We start from the raw sequence: 20,616 nt of genomic DNA, 5'->3' as shown, positions 1-20,616 counted from the left end.
ATAAGTTGGTTAATGTATGTGCTGTTGACGTGCAAATCATGCTTAACGAGCTCAGGTGGTATTATGACCTTTAAGGCATGCTCTTCAAGTACCCGTTATCATACTGTTGTTTTTATGGCTTCTTTTGTATGCTCTGTATTACTCGCTCCTGGTGGGAACACATATTGTTTGATCAAAACTTGAAAAATAACAGCTAAGGCCAAGGGTCAATTTAATGCCCCTATGATGCTGTTTTGGGCTAATTTTGTTATTTATTAATTTCATTTCTAAAGCACACGGACACCAGGAGGATTTATGGCTTAGAAAAGTAGGGATGACCACTGGGCAACTCAGCAGAGAAAGATCAACAAACATGTGGGTTTCAAATCTCATCTAAAAGCAAATCAGTTATACATTTTTCTAAGTTTCAACTGAAGATTGTTAAAAAAAATTTATGGCCAGATGGCAAAAAAACTACCTGAAGCCCTTTTACCTGTAGCACATTTAACACGTTGATTTTCTAACCGCGTAAAATGAGCAGAAGTAATAGGCTGCTGAACCATAGACAGGTTCCTTTTTCTACTCCAAGATAGATCCTGGGAACTATTCATAGAGGTTAACTTGCACCATGTGCTCTAGAGTTAGCCAGTGCATGTCTCTCTGGGCCACGGAAACACAATTAAATTACTGAAGCACTCTGACAGCAAACTCTGGACATGCAGCAGGTTGGTGACAAGAATGATGGCAGTTGGCAAGTGTAGATATACACTATTGCTTGTGCCTGAGCCGCAGAAGACTGCCCCGGTGCTGTTACAGCAACACTGCGAGTCAGTGTTGCTTCCTGCAATAAAGAGATGTTTTGGCGATACTTACCTGTAGTGTGGCGTCTTCTTCAGCAGGTAAACCTCTTTGTTGGATGTTAGCGGTTTGTGCCTGAGCCGCGGAAGACTACCCCGGTGCTGTTACAGCATCCCAGCGAGTCCATCAAGCGGCAGATGTGCCTATGGAACAGGTGCCATTAGTACAGGAAAGTAAGCAGCACGAGAAACTTTGAGCCTGGCCACAATCCACATGTATAAAAAGTTAATGATGGAAAGCAATAAGTGATGCCACTCAGAGAGAGAACCACAAATACCAGCAGGACATAGTGTTGGCCACGCCCACAGAGGTGGGGTGATGTGAATGTAATGGATGCCGCTGAAAATGCCTCACCATTGACTTTTGAGCCCAGAGCCCCTGAGGAAGTGTTCAATAACATGATACGCGTAGGGCTGGACGTTAATATTGTGTGGGCAGGTTCCTGTTCTTCGTGTTGCTTCCTGCAATAAAGAGATGTTTTGGCGATACTTACCTGTAGTGTGGCGTCTTCCACAGCAGGTAAACCTCTATGTTGGATACACTATTGCAGTAGGCTTTTCAAGATTGTACCAGTGCTGCAATAAGCAGAGTAATTGTCATTAGGCAGAAAATTAAGAATCTTCCTCTGCATCTGCAATACCTAAAGGTAAAAGTGGACCATCACATTAATCTGCAACTCAGATTTAAGTGTGTCACTGAGTAGCACTACACTAACACAAATGCTAGATCCCACCGCTGAGCAACAGTATAGGTAATTAGGTTTTTGATTGAGTGGGGGTTTAAAGAGCCTTTTCAGGCAACAACTAAAATATATGAATGGGTGAACCACAAAAGTCACTAAATTAACCTACCTCCCTCTTGTAGCTTGGCACAAAATGCATCAGGCTTTACTTAGTTATCTGGCTGAAGCCCTAGCCAAATTCCAAGCAAGAGATTTAAGTGACTCTGGATCGTTAGCTGAGAATTCTAATAATTGGGTTATGCCAGCCATAGAGGAGATGGCTGCTGTCAGAATGAATCTTATTGCAGGAGGAAAACATCCACCCCGTGTTAACATCCACCCCGTGTTTTTCAGAAGCACTTAAAGACTTTCAAAGGCAATGTTATAGGCAGGAACGGAGATGGAAAATGGCACTTAGGGGTTGATTAGGATGGCGGACGGACAAAGTCGGAGGCGGGGGAACCGTGCCCCCAATTAGGATGCATCCCGCATTTTTAACACTGCGGGGGACGGTGCTTAAAGCACCGCCCGCCGCAATGCTAAAAAGGCATGCTGTGCGTTTCAAAGCACAACATGACAGGCACTGCGCGGTGCCTGCCATGTTGTACTTGGAAACGCTGGGGGGGGTACCATAGGTACCCCCATGTGCACCCCCTTCACCCTGGGGACCCGCCGCAATGCTAAAAAGGCATGCTGTGCGTATCAAAGCACAACATGACAGGCACTGCGCGGTGCCTGCCATGTTGTACTTGGAAACGCTGGGGGGTACCATAGGTACCCCCATGTGCAACTCTTCACCCTGGGGACCCGCAACGGGCCCCCAAAGCAAAGAACGTATGCCAATACCACCACAAGGCATACCTCACAGCCCATCTGTCTGATAGACACCGCCACCATATTAGAGCTTTTCCGCCACGGTCTCAAGCCGACCGTGGCGGAAGAGCGGTGAACGGTGTTTCTGAACGCCCCGGTCCACCCCGCCATTTTATTATGGCGGGAGGGAAATTGAGAGCGGACGGGCACGGATGGGGGACGGATCGCCACCGCCTGCTTGGCGGTGGCAATACGTCCGCCATCCTAATCGGCCCCTAAATTTGGAACGAAAGAACAAACATAAAGAATTAATCTGAAAATATAAAAGTGCCATTGATGAGGCTAAATCTTATTTTTCGCGGAAGATAAGGTCTGCTATTAACTTTCCTAATGAACTATTCAAGACGGTTAGCAATCTCATCCCCCCTCCCCCGACACATCAAGCGTTGGAGAATTTCCAAGATTTTTGTGATTAGATGAATAATGAATTTAGGGATAAGATCATGAAGTTCATTGCTGAATTTCGAGAACCTACTGGCAGACCAGATGCTTCTTTTGTGGAAGACAGTACCCATGGACAGCCTACTAACAGTTGCTTAGTCAGATTTTCTCCCTTGCCAGTGACTAAAAACAAAACCCTTTTAGGGCAAAAAACGTTGCGATCACCAGGTGACACCTGTCCATCCAGTGTACTACAGTTGGCCCGTGAGCTAATTGCAGAAGTCTTCGCGAAAGTTTATTCTCAGATCCTGGAGTCAGGAGGGTTTCCTCAGTGCTGGGAGAAGGCTATTATCATAACCCTCAAGATAAAGCCTAACGGAGATTTGGGTGCTTTAAAAACCTCTCTGCCCTATATCCCTGCTGCCGCCCCATCTAAAATCCAGGAGAAGTACATTAACCAGGAGTTGGCTCAGTTTTATAGCGACCATGATCTCCTGGACCATTCCCAAAATGAGTTTAGGAGGAACCACAGCACTAAATCTGCGCTACTGGCGTTGGCGGATTCAATTCGCCAGCTAGGTAAGCAGGGAGGTGCAGCTATTTTGGTTATTCTCAATCTGTCCACAGTCTTAGACTCCATATCGCCATCCTTGTTGGCGCAAAGACTACGGCAGGCTGAGCTGAGGGATGCTGCCTTAAACCTGCTGGAGTAATTTCTAGTGAACAGGACTCTTACTGTCAGCTGTGGGAATTCCAGCTTTCCTGTGGAGTCCTACAGTGTTTCTTCCCTTTGTCCTTCCCTATTTAACCTGTATGGCACCCCCTGGTGAAACTAGTGCGTTCCTTCGGTTTCCAGATGACGTCAAAAACTTATGACATCCAAATCATCATTTCCAACTCTGATGATCAGTAAAGAGTGGCGGATGGTTCAGGTCCTGTATAGCCGAAGTCAGTACTTGGATGAGGGAGAACGGGCTTACAATGAACGGGAGAAGACTGAGATTGTGGTTTGTGGGGCACAAAATTCAATCTGGCCCGACCGTTGGTAGGCGAAAACCAGTGGCATACTTCTTGTGGCCGCAGCAAAAAATCTGGAGGTGATCTTTGATAACTCTTTGACATTTAACACCCAGGTAAATTAAATTGTGAGTTTTTGTTTTTGGATCATTAGGATCTTGAAGAAGATTCTCCCCATTCCTCCTGGGGAGATAAGGGTGTCAGTGGTTGTCATTGTGCTTATTACCTTGATTACTGTTATGCCCTCTATTGAAATGCTTATCAGTACTCACCAAATAAGCTTCAGGTCATCCAAAATGCTGTTTCTCAGTTGGCAATGGGGTGGTCTAAACACCTCTTTGTTAGGGAGGGCTTTAGAACTCTCCATTGGTTACCAGTGAGAAAGTGGGTGACTTTTAAATCCCTGTGCCTGGTACATAAGGATCTTCATCAACAGGGTTCATGTTATCTTAGGGCCGCCTTTAATTGGTATACTCCTAGCAGACTCTGAGGTTGGCAGGACAGAGGAAGGTGATAGTTAATAGGTTCTGGAAAGCAAGGTAGGGGGACGAGCCTTAACAGTGGGAGCTGCCAGGTTGTGAAACTCTCTCCCAGAAAAGATTAGGAGCCTGGAATCCTATGCAGCTTTCCGCAGGCAGGTGAAAACCTGGTTATTTTTTATAATCTTTTTGCCTTGGTGACTCCCTGGTTTGTTTGTCTGCAGTTATATCACTAGGGTTGTCCCCTTCTTTCTAGTGCCTTATTTGCTGTCAATACTTTGATGCCATTTGGTTTTATGTGCTCTATACAGTTTGAAAAGATTTTTTTTATATTCAAGGTATTCAAATTAGAGACATTTCGTTATGTATTTATGCAGCACACTAGCAACAATAAAGTGAAAACACAAGAAAAATACAAAAACAATTTAGAAAAATTGAGTACATTTTAGTAAATGAAATGAGACCACAATGTATTAAATCCAATAAGTAGAACTAGAGTTATGAATTTTTAAAGTTTTAAGTGAAAAATATCACCTAAATGTTCAAAAGTGCTAACCGCTAATATCTAGTCATGTCAGACCTGGCCAAAGTCAAAAGTTATGGCCGACCGCGATGGAGCGTGGGTCGGCTACACAAGGTGGATTAGGGGCGGTCTCATCTTACCTTTTGAAGAAAAGTTCATGAGAAGGTAAAGTTCAGCTGGGCAAGGTAGCCGGCAATGTCTGAGGAGGAAGCGTTGTCTCTTCGGGGCACAACTGGACGAAGTCACTTGAAGATTTCTACGTTCAGACTTTGTCACTTTTTTTGGGAAGTTGAAAATTTCCAGCTGACCAAAGCTGCAGGCTGTAGCTTATGATAGTTCCATGAGTCTGGATACCCCTTGAGAGATGTCCTGCTGAACCAGATTTACTGTTGCGGAGAAGAACATAACAGGAGCTACTGCAAATTCAGGCCGAACAGCGATACTGCAAGTAGGTCCTTGTCTTCTGTCGACTCTGAGACCACTTTGTGGTGTAAACATTTTCTAAGTCGCAAGTGTCAGGTTTTGGCAGGAGAATCTTTAGCACCACTTTAAAAGGTCCGGGACTATTGGGCACCACTTGGGGAGGGGTGGAGGGGGACAGGTACAACGTTCCCTCTGATTATTTTCCTCTGGGTGCCGCAATACAGTGCTTGTGGGCACACTTTTCCTGACTCTGCAGAATCAATAGTAGTGAAGGGTCAGTATGTTAGTGATGATGGTGAGTGAAATTGGCAGTGAGGGGGTTGTATAACCGAAGTAAAAGGCCAAGCCAGGATGACTATAAAACAACTGTCAGCAAAATAGGAATGCTCTTCACTGCTTCCTACAGTGATCCAACTGTAAAATATATATCCATATTTCGAGCAAAATGACTTGTCTACACTGTGTCCAGGTCAATAATTTCCAGATATGCAGAAGTTCTGTACATAAACTAGGTTACGTAAACTGAGTCATGGTTTTCAGTAGTAGGTTCACTACATCTCACTACTGGTTAGCTAATTAAGCAGTTATTGAATGTTTTAACAAACTTATTAACAACCATAAATTAGTTCACTGTATGTTAAATTCTTGTGCTTTTGCACACGCTCTCCTCATTGGATACTTTTGTGGCCACGCCCCGTGTCTGCACAGCGGGTGCGCAAGAGGCAAGCCAGTCTGCGCCTGTTCATGGGCGGCCTGTGACTGAACACTTGGTCAATTTTTAAGATACTCGAGAGTGTTGCTGCTAGTCTACAAGCCTAATGGTAAGAGGACTTCTTCCATCTTTTTCGATTTCAATTTGAGTGATATCAATTTCATCTGTACTAACTGTCATTACGCCTGCTCACTGGAACCAAATCGAGCTAAATCGTCATCATTATCTATAAATGGCAGTTTGCCCATCTCTCATGGGAGTCCATCTTCAAAACTAAATTGTGTCCTAATGAACACCAGATCTGTAACTAAGCATAAGCTTAAGATATTTGATTACTTAGATTCTCACAGCCCCAGCGTTAGTTTTCTAACTGAGACATAGACAGATCCTGACTTTGTGTCTGCTCTCCCAGGAGGGTATGTGTGCCATAGACTATAGATCGGTAGAGTTGGAAAGCAGGGAGGGGGGCAGTTGGTGCTAATTTATAAATGCGACATCAAATGCGTACCTCTATCGATCTTGGAAGTGGAAGCTCTCACCTTCAATTGCTAAATTTATGCCAGCACCAGGTTCTATGGGATATTGCTTTACTGAACGTATGGCCCTAAACTCAAATAATTTTTGGAAGCTTATAGTGACCTGCTTGAGAATAATATTCTCTACGGTAACTACACCCTTCTGGGAGATTTTAATTTCCATCTAGAAGATAAAAATAACAAAGAAGCAAGGCTATTAATTGATAATATGGCCAATTTCGGTCTTCACTTATCGGTAAAACCCCCAACTCATTCTAAAGGCCATTCTTTGAATGCCATACTTTCTAATATGTCCGACCTGACAATTGACAGTATCCTTCTGGTTACATGGTCACATCATTTGATGATCAAATGTACCATTCCAGATTATCCACCTAAACAGGACAGAACCCCTAGAGGTGCAGTTTGAGTGGTTGAATAAAATGGGCAAAAATTAGCTAGCATCTATCTTGAATTATTCAACCCTATAATGACTGGGGAGGTGAATACATTAGTAGAAAATGTTTTATCTTGCGTTGTGGATGGAGCTAATAAATTGACTCCCCAAAGACTAGTTAACAGCCCTAGACCCTGCCCCACCGCAGGATGCTACTCCCCTAAACTCAAGGAACTTAGAGCCTGCAGAAGACAAGAGAATATATATGGAGGAGTAACTACGCTCCAGACGAGAAAGCAAAATATTGGAAGCTTTTATCAGTCTATGAAGCCAAAATAAAGTCTGGAAAAACTATATTTTTTACAGACAAGATTAAATCCGCAAGCAATTCCCCATAGGAATTATTTAAAACAGTACATTTTGCTATCCCATCCATCAAACACAATCACTACGCAGGATTTTTGTCACATCGTAGCCAACGTTTTTAAAAATAGTTTATAATGAATTTAAGATAAGTAAGGGATTCATCCCCCAAATATTTCGCTTCACGGGCCCTAACGGAACGATTCCTCCTTTAAGTACTTTTGCATCCCTCACAATGGAGAAAGTGATCCAGCCGATGTTAAAGACTAAGTCCGGGGCCCAGGTTGACCCCAGTCCCGTGGCCATTTTTAATGATAAAGTATATATACTGTTGCTCCCCCTCTTACAACTGTGTTAATTAAGATTATGGTAGCAAGCGTTTTCACGTTGGATGGCAGAGAGTATCGATCCTTACCTTATTTATAAAAATCCACCCTAGATTCAGAGGAAGAGAAAAATTATCACCCTGTCTCTAGACATCCATTTTCCAGCAAAAATTCTGCAGAGGCACTTGAGTGGAACAAGATCCCAGACGGAGCTCAGTTTGGCTTCAGAAAATCACACAGCATGGAATCCAATCTGCTGGTGGCAACTGCAGAGATCAGAAGAATTCTGGACAATGAGGAAAGGCTGTGGTGGTCCTTTTGGACCTATCCACAGCCTTTGATACAATAAGTCATCAAGTTCTGATCTACTTGTTAAGGGAGATTGGGATCGAAGGTTCTGCTCTTAGCCTCTTAACATCCTTTCTAAGTGACAGAACTCGGTCAGTTTCTCTTGGTGATTTCACTTCCATGACCTTTTCCTTGCCGTGGGAGGGGGTCCTCTTTAACCCCTTCAGTGCTAATGACAAGGGTAACTCGTCATGGAGTTTCCATTGATTTCAATGGAAAGTCAATGGGAAGAGGGGGATGTACCTTAGCAGCCAAGTGGTTAAGCCCCACACAGTTCAGTATCTACGGGGCTCACCTTGCTGCATGGTTTAGATCATATGGATTTAGTGCAATATCGTATGCAAACACACAAATTGTTGTCTATATCCATTCCAATGTTGAGGAAGTTGCCGGTAGATTCAACAGTTGTATGATGGCCATAGTCAACTGGATAGTCATTACTTAAGATTGAATTCCGAAAAGACTGAGGTGTTTCTTATCAGACTTGTCTTTTTGAAAATCTTCCTGGTGGTCCTCCAGGTTAGGCCCTTTCCCCTTGCTGCTTTTCCAAGTTAAAAATCTTAGCGTGATCTTCGACTCTAAATTAACTTTTAAAGATCATATAAATCATTTGATGTTATACTGTTTCTATCTTTTGAAAACCATAGACTACTGTAACGCTATCTACCTGCATTCAATGAGCGTCTGGGTGTGTGTGTTTGTCTGTCTGTCTGTCTCGCCATGGGAAGCCTACTGGCTTTGTTAGGGCTTATGTTTTTTTCCCTAAGTGGCTCTTGGGGATTCATTCTCCTGCTTCCGCGGCTACCATCGTTGAATCTATTTTGTTATATTTAAAGAAATCCCATTCAAACATGTCTGGCACAGTTGTGTGCCTATATGAGTTTGGCATCTTTAAATTGGAGTTTTTAAACATAACAAAGATTCCAAGATGCCCTCAATGCATGTGAGGGTTAAAAAAACATTTTGAGATTGCCATTGCCTGCTATTCCGGGGAGTAGGAAAATGTTAGGGTGCTGGGCTGTCAAGTGGCTTCAGGGAAGGGAGGTTTAATAAAAATAGGAGGGTGAGGGGATGCAGAATTGGAGCTCAAAGAGAAGAGTTGGGAAGAGGAGAACTGAGAGAGGGAGGGAAAATACTCCCTCAGATACACTGCAATTAAAGGTTTTACATAAGCAGTGGAAGAATATACGCTAGCCAATCAAAGCATGATGGGATTGCAACAATCCTAAGTGGAACAAATACAAGAATAAGGAGGGAAACCGTTGAATCAGAAGCAGAGATAGAAAATAAACTACCCAGTGACGAGTAAGGTTATGACCCAAAGTCCACTAGTGTGTAATATTATTCACAATAGGTCTTTGACCACAGACAGAGCTGTCTGCAGGTGAGAACAAAAAGACACCTTGGTTGCAGGCTAAGGTAATAGAATTCAACCTTGATTTACTGTGTCCTGAGGAGGTACAAGTTATATTCTCTTGTTCTATACATTTTGATTAAGGAGACACGAGGTGCCAAAAGGCTTGTTTAAGCTGATCAGTTTTTAGTTGAGGATTTGACTTGTAACGTTGTAAGAATGCTAGCCTGTCATTTGTGTATTACTTTACAATATATCTCTCTTAATGGCCTCACAGGTACTCATAAAGTTTCAGACTGTACAGAGGAGCATGGGAAGCCAGACTGTACACCGTGCAGAAAAGGAATAGAGTACTTCAGAGACCAAGAGTGCCACCGTTGTACCGTATGCGATCATGGAGAAGGTGAGTTTACAAAAAAAAAAAGTAATACTTCCAGCCCCTGCAACCCTATTCAGACACTGAAGGTTGAACAACAATGTCTGATATGAAGCCATATGTAGCAGCTAGCCTTGATGTTGAAAAATGATTTGAAGGCACTGCCAGAAATTATGATTTTACAAAAGGCACTTCTGCTTGGAAATAAGGGGTCTAAGGTGATATTGCTGCCCCTGGTAAAGACACAAAGCTTCAACTGTATATCATTGATGGCCAATCACCATTCCGTACCACATGATGCTTTGTCCAAACCCACCACTGGTAGAGGCCTTTTTAACAGTTGGCGCCCATCACCCTGGACCATTGTCCAGTTATTAACTCGAACTTTCTGCTACCAGGTGACACAACTGGCACTGCCACAGATGCTTCCTCTTATCTGGCTGCTCTCGGCTAAACGAATGCCTCACAGGCCTCCAAGCAAAAAGATATCCTGAACTAGTACTACCACAATCTACAGTCTATTAACAAGATAAACTAGCCCTCCTGATGTCTGGGAGGATTCTATGGTACGTTAAAGAAAATGAGAGCCTTTGGGAATATATTTGCTTCATATCTTTTCATGCATACTTACGTACTCTCTGATCAAGAATAGAAGAGCTTATGCCTTTCACCAGGGACAATGACCCGGTACGGCTCTTCACAGGAGGACACTACAGAGCTGAAAACAATACCACGTTCTGAAAGCCTTTGCAGTAGGTATATCAGGGATGAATACAAACCTTGTAGCATGCTGGCATAATTTCTTTAAGGCTCACCTGCCTCTGCCCCAGTTACTCTACAGAAAAGGGCCTGACATAGTTCCAGTGATGCAGCCTCTCCTCCCAGCATCACAGTCCGTATGATATGTTTTCAGTGTCAACACATCAGCATGGATAAGCAATCTGCAGACCTAAGTTTTTAAACAACCTTTGAAAACCCCCATGCTTTGAAAAATTGTGAATAAAGATATTTAAAAAAAAATAATGAAAACCCTCATGCTGGCTTCCAGAGTTGCCATTCTTGTCCATTTTCAAAATTGGAAACTGAAACCCTGTCCCCTCAATCTGCACTATTAATATTCCCATTGTAGTCGACCTTTTACTGAGTAAATTTATTTAACCTTGGAAAAGAACATCATGATTTTATAAAATTTGTTTTCATCGCTCATATTCTACAGGGTCAGATTTCTTTTCTCACCATTATCTAAGCTATGACTTTTGATACAATTTTGAAACAAAGACGTGATTTCCACTTGTTCACAGCGAGCCAACACCTGAAAAGCTAGTGGAGCAATCGAAACAAGACACCAAAACACCCATGGTGCTGCTGAGCCTTTCGTTCAGGTTAATACGAATAACTTAAGTTCGCGAAAGACGGACGACAATAATTCATTCCAGTCCTTGATCACTAGGTTTCAGCATGGGTAAGACACTCCTTAAATGGTGTGCTCATTGTAACTCTCATACTCCTGGGAGAGACTGAGATAGTGTCTGCAACATTTGTTTTCCTTTGGATACTATTAACCTTAGGCTATGTTTATGAGTTCCCCGGACGGGTGGTTGATACTTACCACATTGGCTGGAATCCGAATCTCGGGGGGACGGGAGGGGGGGGGATGAATAGGGTCTCGATCTTTATCAGGCAATATAATTATAACTTTTTTAGAGTTTATGCCTTGAAAGAGGCCTGTTAAAAGCAAATGCTTGTTGTTTCTTCTAACTGAAATACTGTTGCCATGTGTTCGCATAATTCCGGGCTAGGCTAGAAAGTAACAGCGTTTACACACTTTTGGGCAATTACACGTGTCGTTTGCCACTTCAGTGCTGTTTTCGCATCTTTCCCGCCCGGAGTTTGACAAAGTGTTTTTGCTAGTGAAATCTATTTGTGAAAAACATATCACATTTCTGACACCCGGTGTCGCCTGTTAAAAGCCTCCTAAGAATATACGTGTTGTATAATTCAGAGGCCTAGTATCTTGTTTTACCCCACCCCTGACTGACTTTTATGCTCATGCAGAGTTTATAAGTAAATGGAGGCAAGTTTCAACCAGCTGCAACTCTTTCAATTTCTCATCCATTCCTTAGGTGACAGTGCAAAACTGATTCAGAACATGAAGTTTTCTGGAAGGCCTTGTTTTAAGAGTAAAGCTTCCTAGGTGTTTCTTTTCATTCACAGACCTCACTAGAGATCTGTACTCAGTAGCAATGCCTTGCAAGCCTCACTTCTCTGCCCGTTTTTTCGCAGAAAAAAACCCAAATTCATTTATGTCTATATTGCTGCTCGTAGTTCATTGGCATCAGCTGTATACATTTAATCGTTGCTGCTAGTTATAGTATATTTTGTTTGTGGTAGTTGTCAATTGCTTTTTTTATCCATCTCTTGTTGGTACTAAAGATTGATTAAAAAATGTGGGCTCAGAAAGCGGAGTTATGTTGCCTAATAGCATTGTGCTGAGGATAGTTAGAGGAGTCAGTATTTGTCTTTTTGAAATTTATTGAGCGCATTATACCAAAGGGTGTTAAAGCGCTAGCCAAGAGTAAGGGCAACTAGAAGAGAGGAGAGAGAAAAGTCAGGTTTGCAACTGCTTGCCAATGGCAGCATGTCAGTGGGTGGCATATTCCACAGCTTGGCAGTGGCGACCCGAAGGGATCCCAACCTGGCTTTCTGCTTCTGCTGCCCCTTTAATTTGATGTAAAGACACCACTGAGAGAAAATTGTATTTCAAGGCTAGAGAGAATCCAAGTTGTAGAGTTTAGTGGTATAGCCTGACGTGTGGTCCTCATCTCAATGTATACAGCATCTCAAAATCAACATGTCTGTTATAGAAACAGTACATTTTCATAATATTCCAGCAAGCCCAACATTAACGACTGGTGGCACAATTATTTTCTAACTCACACTGTGTGTAGGACAACTATATACACCATATAAAGGTGGGCATTACTTTTATATGGATGAAAACCCTCACTCACCCAAGGGTGACATGCTTCATCATAGGGTTCCTCCAAACACAAAGGGACCGCAAGGTACCCAATGTGGGCTACAACTTCCCAGCCGGGAAGGAGCGGGAGTGTTTTTTTGATAAGCACGTTTGTTATTTTAGCCTCAATGAGTGCCAGTGAGGGGCAGAGTGCAAAAGAACTTTTATTTTAGCAGGTAATCACTGTGTTATGCAACCGACTAGATTCTATCTACCAATGCACAGGCTGTACATTGATCTCTTCCTATACAACTGCCACTTTCCGTTAATACGCAGTAATGCCACTAACAGCTATCAAAATCACTTGTCAGACAATCGTGCATTTCCCAGTGTGCCTCGTCCTGCCATGGTAAGTCTTTGCGACCCTTCTCCCTATGTAATCCTGTAGGATGAGTAGCACAGCACACACCTTCATCAACATACCTGCGAAGAAAACACAGTAGCAGAAAAAGTCCTCTCCAGCCAGGAAGTGGTAACTCTCCAGCTTCACCTTCTGATCCATATGGGCTGACCATTATAAAGAATGGGGTAACCCAAAAATGGTTCAAGGACCTGGGTAATAAGTAATATCAAAAACAATGGTCCCAACCGACACTTGAAAATCAAATGAATGAATTCTTACAATCAATACTAAATATTTTTGAGCAATCAAAGAATTCTGCTCTAAAGAATCAATCAACTACTATTTTACATAAGAGACACTTTTTTAATATTGCGAATTGGTCCACTATGTTCCAACTGCATTATACATGTGATTTATGACTGTATATATGAACCTGGAGTGAATTTATTAAGAGTGGCCGTTTGCCCAAAAAGGGCTGTATATTTGTTTAACAGCCAATATATATTTTGAACCATTATAACTGTGTATATAACATTTCTGTGTCACTAATCCTGTTTAGCCTGTACACCCTTTTCTCATCACTGCACTTCTTTCTTTTTCTTGCACGGTCTTAGCAATTTTGCTTCTTCATACCGCTAATGTAATTATGTAGAAATGTATATAAATATGTGCGATGGAGTGATTCATTAAACTCCTTGTGTTCAACCTGGATTGATATGTCAGGGTGCTGTTACCATATGGGCTGAAGCAGGTTTGTCACCCTGAGTACTTCTTATAAACGTTCCACAGTGCAGATGATTAAGCGCCTCTTTACTAGGTGGAAAACTCCACGGTGGAAGGAACGCTGGAACTTGTTGTCAGGCCTCTCTGTGGAAACAAAGCTCGATAGGCTGTAACCCCTCCCAGGCGTGCAAGTGACCCCCCTCTGCCCGCAGCCTTCGTGCACCTTAACGATCTCCCCATACCGGGTAATCAGAGTCAGAGACTTAGCTGGTGCATAACGGCCGTAGTTTATTTAGAAAGCATGAAACCTAAACATCACATTTCCATGGTCATCCGTACAGTCCATGATTTCCGCACTGCATCACATCTATAAACTTATCACCACTCTGATGCATTGCTCTTTACACTCCTTAAAGCACTTCAGCACAGTCCCCTGTGTGATGGTATCCCTCCTTTGGTGCTTAGCACTTGCGGCCTCACGGCTACCCTTGCTACCGTCAATTTGTGTGGGTGGCCGTCTGGCCCGACCCGCTCTGCAAGTGCCGTGACCGCCTGCTGCTGACCTCATGCTGTCCCCTCGCCTGCTCCCTCAGTGTCCCTGCCTAAAGGTATCCCAAGGACACTGCTTTGTGACTCGTCAACCCAGGCTAGTGTGCTGTCTTGTCTGTCTATTTTTTGTGCTGTTTCTGCTTGCTCTTTCCCCAACTTTGCGACAGCGATGCCCGCTCTTTGGTGTGGGTGGTGTAAAGTTGGCGGGCACTAGTCCTATATATTAGAATAAATGACCACACTGATACAGTTAGGTATGGTGCAGAACTGGCCCAGGGCACGTGCGCCCGGCCCCTTTTATTTGCAGGGTCACCTGACCGGGGATGCCTGTGGTGGGTGTGTGTAAAGTGTGGGGTAAAACAGGCAGAACACTAGAACGTGTCCAGCCGGACACTACATGTGGGTGGTTCAACTTCGATCGGTCAGGAGTATGGCTTCCTTGACCTGGACCCTTTCTTATCCCTTTTCGCCCTTCCCAAGACCCCTATCTGATTGGTGGGTTCGAACCCTGCCGGCCAATCCCCTGCCCCCCTCCTTCTTGGTGCCTGGCTCTTTTCACAGGCATTTCTTTAGCCCGGTGAGGCCCCGCATCTAGAAATGTTCCTCTATGGCCTCTTGAGTGTCAGGCTTTGCCTTCCCTGCCTGCACCATAATCTGAGCAGGTCAGTGTCCGATATCATTTTCCTTTAATAACACTCCACTTTCGAAAACACTTGAGGTGACATTTGTCACCACCCACACTCCTCCCTCCTCAGCTGCCAGTTTCCTCTTTCATCATAAATTCTGCTTTGAACGAGGAATACATGCTCTGCGACAACTAAGTGAGCAGGTTGGAATGACACCTAGCTTTTCTGGTGTTTAAAAATTGGCGCCTTCATAGCATCGAGATGAGGTTTTATAGAAGGAGAAATCATGTTTTCTATTTGAATCAATTTTTGTTTTTGGGCGCATAGATTCTTTGAATTAAGCAGTTTCTGGGCACCCTGCAACCAACTACACAATGTAATAAAGGTTGACTTCACCGAAATGTGTTCCAGTCCCCTAAAAATAAAATGCACCTTTGTGCACAAAAATTCTATTTCTTGCCATAAAACTTTTTGAGAGCCCCAGTGTGCATCCTATATGTTCAGGAGTGATATGTGGCTGACGTCAAAGAGCAGCGCAGCCTCCAACTTCCTCAAGGAGAATGCATATCCTTGTGTAACGTTACTGGTGCTCATGTAAAGTGCTCCAATATCTTCGGGTCGAGTTCGCGCCATATAAAACTTTAAAAAAAGTTAATAAATAGAGAGTGACACAATAGGGCCTCGTCTTTCTATCGAGTACATATAGTGACAACAAACAAATAGAGACAAATAGAGACAATAACTCATTTCTTTCTGAGACTCAAGGAGCACAGGCTTGTGTCTGTCTTATCCAACATATCGTAATGAATTCAACTATTTTGTGCAATTCAAATCTAGTGTAAGAATTTTCGGAGCCCCAGACTTATAAATTACAGTCTGCCATTTGGACATTCCCACCCCTTGAATATATGGGCAATATTCGGACAGTTTGTTGTAATCTGGTGCCCTCTTGCGATCATGGTGGCGCCGTGAGACCGTTGCCTATAGTGGGCTCAATCAGCCTTTTTCCAAGCCGATTAACCCCTTCGCTGCTAGGCCTTTTGCCTTCCTGTGCTAAGCCTTTTTTTGGCTATTTGGGGTAGTGCGCGCTTAGGCCCCTGCAACCTTTTGACCACATAAGGTATCCACGCCAAATGTACGTCCTTTTCTTCCAACATCATGGGGATTCTAAAGGTACCCAGAGTTTGTGGATTCCCAGAAAATTGGGAACAACGGGCTACAAATGAAAGCGTCTGAGTTTTTCCCTGCAAACGTTATCAAAAAAGAGTTTGTGGGGCCGAAATCACCATTTTCCCAGCTGTTAGGGAATGACAATCTTTTGTCAGAAAACCAACATTTTCTACACAGTTCTGGCATTTATCTGGGACATAGCCTATTTTTGCTATTTTTATTGCTTTCAACCTCCTTCCAGTTAATGGTAAAAATGAGTATGAAAGCAATAATGGATCCTGGAAAGCTATACATTTTAGAAAAGTAGACAACATTTTAAATTCAGAAAGGGGTCATTTCTGTAGATCCATCAAGGTTTCTTTATAGAAACTAACAGTTAAATATTGGAAAAATTGAAAATTAGTTGAAAAAAAAGCCTTTTGTGTCAACGTTTTCACCTGTAACTTCTTGTAATTATGACAGCTCTTTAAAAGCTATATACCGTTACATTTGCTGGACCTTACTGGTTGTGGGTGTATATATAGGACTTGTAGGTTCACCAAGAACCAGACGAACCCAGAGTCAAAAACTGAGTAGCAATTTGCAATGGCTTTTTATTATGTATCGGGTATATAGCAGGTATTGTGTGAAAATGTATACATGGAAAAATCGGCATGAAAGACACCTTTGTATTTCTGAAATGGGTACAAATGAGTGTAGAAACAGTACATATATGCAAATTTTTTAATTGGGAATACTCATACTAGCATGAGAATTATTGGTCATTTTTCAAAATGACTTCTTTTTTACACAATGTCTTTCATTTGGAAGGCAGAAATGCATCAAAACTCAATAGGTAATAACAGTTGCTTTCCGAATCTGAATTTCCCTATGTCTCCCGATAAAAATTGTACCTCACTTGTGTGGGTAGGCATAGTGTCCACGATCGGAATGGGCTCAAATCCCAACGTGAACACATCACATTTTCACAATGTAAATTTACCCTTTATTTGCGAAGTGTGTAGCTGTCGTTTTTTAACCTTAGCTCTGCCAGCACCCAGAGAAACCTAGCAAACCTATACATTTTTGCAAACTAGACGCCCAGGGAAATCCAGGAGGAGGTGACTTGACTGCCTCCCACCAGATTCTGTTACCCAGAATCCCTTGCAAACCTACAAAATTGACAAAAAAAATCTTCCCCATATTTCTGTGGTGGAAAGTTCTGGAATCTGTGTGGATCCAGACATTTCCACCCACCCTGTGTTCCCCCAAAGTCTTATGAGAAAAATGGTACCTCACTTGTGTGGGTCAGCCTAGTGCCTGCGACAGGAAACAGCGCAAAATGCAACACGGTCACACCTCAATTTCGCAGTGAAAAATGACCCTTTTTGTGCAAAGTGCCTAGCTGTCGTTTTTTAACTCTAGCTCTGCCGGCACCTAGAGAAACCTAGCAAACCTATACATTTTTGAAAACTAGACACCCAGGGAAATCCAGGATGAGGTGACTTGACTGCCTCCCACCAGGTTCTGTTACCCAGAATCCCTTGCAAACCTAAACAATTGACAAAAAAAACACATTTTCCCCATATTTCTGTGGTGGAAAGTTCTGGAATCTGCATGGATCCAGACATTTCCACCCACCCTGTGTCCCCCAAAGTCGTCCAAGAAAAATGGCACCTCACTTGTGTGGGTTGGCCTAGTGCCTGCGACAGGAAACGGCGCAAAACGCAACGCGGTCACACCTCAATTTCGCAGTGAAAAATTACCCTTTTTTTGCAAAGTGCCTAGCTGCAGTTTTCGAACCCTAGCTCTGCCGGCACCTACGGAAACCTAGCAAACCTATACATTTTTTAAAACTAGGCACCCTGGGAAATCCAGCATGGGGTGACTTGACTGCTTCCCACCAGGTTCTGTTACCCAGAATCCCTTGCAAACCTAAAAAATTGTCAAAAAAACACATTTTCCCCACATTTCTGTGGTGGAAAGTTCTGGAATCTGCGTGTATCCACAAATTTCTTTCCACCCCGCTTTCCCCAAAGTCTTCCGAGAAAAATGGTACCTCACTTGTGTGGGTCGGCCTAGTGCCTGCGACAGGAAATGGCACAAAACACAACATGGTCACACCTCAATTTCGCAGTGAATGATGACCCTTTTCTGGCAAAGTGCCTAGCTGTAGTTTGTGAACCCTAGCTCTGCTGGCACCTAGGGAAACCTACCAAACCCACACATTTCTAGAAAGTAGACACCCGGGGGCTTCAAAGGAGGTATGGCTTGCGTGGATCCCCCAAAGTTTCATTACCCAGAATCCCTTGCAAACCTCAATTTTAGCTGTAAAATTACATTTTTTTCATACATTTTTGTGTGGGAAAGTGTGGCATCACCGGGCTCACACAAATTTCCTACCACCCAGACTTCCACTAGGTCTCCCGATAAAAATGGTGCCTCACTTATGTGGGAGGCGCAAGTACCCGCGACAGGCAAGGGCCCCAAATGTTGTGAGGCGACATCAAAATTGCCTATCTTAAATCCACCTGCTTTTGCAGGGGGGGTCACCTGGGTTTTTGGCCCTGTGCTCGGTGGCAATCTAGGGAAACCTACCAAGCCCACACATTTCTGAAAACTAGACACCCGTGGGCTTCCAAGGAGGTATGGCTTGCGTGGATCTCCCAACGTTCCCTTACCCAGAATCCCTTGCAAAACTCAAGGTCTCCCGATAAAAATGGTGCATCACTTGTGTGGGAGGCCCAAGTACCCGCGACATGCAAGGGAACACAACGTTTTGAGGCAACATCAACATTGCCTATCAAAAACATTTTTGGGCCAGCCGCGGGCCCATCACTTTACAACACTCACACCAGCAGACAGCGCCATTCAAGGGCTCATCACTTTCACATGCCCACATTCCTGACACAGCAACTACACAAGCTGATGGATTGGGTGGAGTGGCTCTCAGCTAGCAGTGTGTATAGTGACCAGCAGCAAGTCACTACTCACACACCGCCAGCCAAGCGGCAGTCCACGCACACCACCATCCAAGCACTAGTCCACACACACCGCCATCCAAGCCCCAATCCACGCACACCACCAGCCAAGCACTAGTCCACGCACAGCGCCAGCCAAGCGCCAATCCACGCACACTGCCAGCCAAGTGCCAGTCAATGCCCACCGGCAGCCAAGCTCCAAACCACGCACACCTCCAGCCAAGTGCCAATCCATGCACACCGCCAGCCAAGTGCCAGTCCACGCACACCACCAGCCAAGCGCCAGGCTCCACACACCGCCATACCATTTAGGATTTTTTAAACAAAAAAACACAAACAAATTGCAAATCTACTAACACAAAATCTGAAACTAAATACATTGCACTAATGCCAACCTTGAAACAGAATACAAATGTTTAAACAATACAGACCAGGCAGTTCACTTTACCACTCATGGATACTTCCAAAAACTATTTTGCGTGTGGTACGCTCTATAACAAGCAGGCACACACAGCCCAGGGTTAGAAGGACACCCGGGGCAGAAAAGACGAGTCTCCTTCCGCATCCTCTTCGCCAACAGACTCTGCATCTCCTAGTGGGAAAGTCTTTTGTAGATGTGGGAGGAATGTAATCGGGAAAGTGGTGATCTTTAAATCGAGCCACATCCTCCACCACTCCAATTGTAGGAACACTTACCTGTTCCACAACAACAAGGCTAGCTATCACAGAGTGCTGAAACTGAAGAAATGTCAACTTTGATGAAGGACAACACTCCTTGAACACAATAAAAGCATTGAAAGTTGCTAAGTTGAAAAAATGGATGGCCAACTTCTTATACCAAACATAAGCCTTCCAAATAGCAGTGTAAGGTTCCAACCTCTGATCTACTCTGTCAACACCACCCATGTGCTGATTGTAGTTTAGAATGCACACAGGTTTGTGCACTTCAGCCAACTGACCCCAAACAGGCACAGGTGATGTACTCTCATCATGGATGGTAGTCAGCATGTACACATCCCTCCTGTCCACAAATTTCACAGCTAGTAGTTCATCACTACGCAAGGAACTGCACTGACGCAGTTCAGACATGGCCATATGCAAATCAGACTGAGCTTGTGCGTTATGATTGCCCTAAGTTGGCAGGCGTTGGTCCCTTGCTCACTTTGCCACTGGACTCAAGCTAACCTGGCTGATGACGGCTGATTAGCCAGAATCCGGGCCAGGGAAGATATGGCTTGGCAGTTCGGGCTGGACTGTTCCCTTGAGGCACTGGGTCAGACTAATTTGCATATGGGCATGATCGTGCCGCAGGAATGCACAAAAGAGACATTGAGGGAAAGGATAACACTTTCCTTTCCCCCGATGCCTCTTTCGGTGTAATGCCCCCCTCCCCAGCCCCAAAACTCACCTTTCTTCTCCAACGCGCAGGAAGCAAATGGCTTCCTGCGCGTCTGGAAAAAGAAGGGAATCCTGCAATGATGCGCGCTGACGTCATTGATGATGCGGAGGGGGGCGGGATGAGGCAGGGGAAGGTCTTCCCCTGCCTTCCCCGTAAAAAACTTTAGGATCGCACACCCACGG

The 20,616-nt window shown here is 43.9% G+C and overlaps 1 protein-coding gene across 2 annotated transcripts in view; it reads left to right on the top strand.

The window, feature by feature from the left end:
• The window catches only part of FAS (Fas cell surface death receptor), a 195,444-nt gene that overhangs the window by 14,440 nt on the left and 160,388 nt on the right, over positions 1-20,616 (top strand). For both annotated transcript variants that reach the window (XM_078642877.1, XM_078642878.1), the window contains exon 3: positions 9,547-9,672. In XM_078642877.1, the coding sequence (XP_078499003.1) occupies positions 9,547-9,672 (126 nt within the window). The remainder of the gene's footprint in view (positions 1-9,546; positions 9,673-20,616) is intronic.

This window comes from Lissotriton helveticus, chromosome 5_1 (genome assembly GCF_964261635.1).
Source record: "Lissotriton helveticus chromosome 5_1, aLisHel1.1, whole genome shotgun sequence".
In the NCBI taxonomy this organism is placed as follows: domain Eukaryota; kingdom Metazoa; phylum Chordata; class Amphibia; order Caudata; family Salamandridae; genus Lissotriton; species Lissotriton helveticus.
Note: the sequence above shows the minus strand (reverse complement) of the source record. Positions and strands in the feature narration are given on the sequence as shown.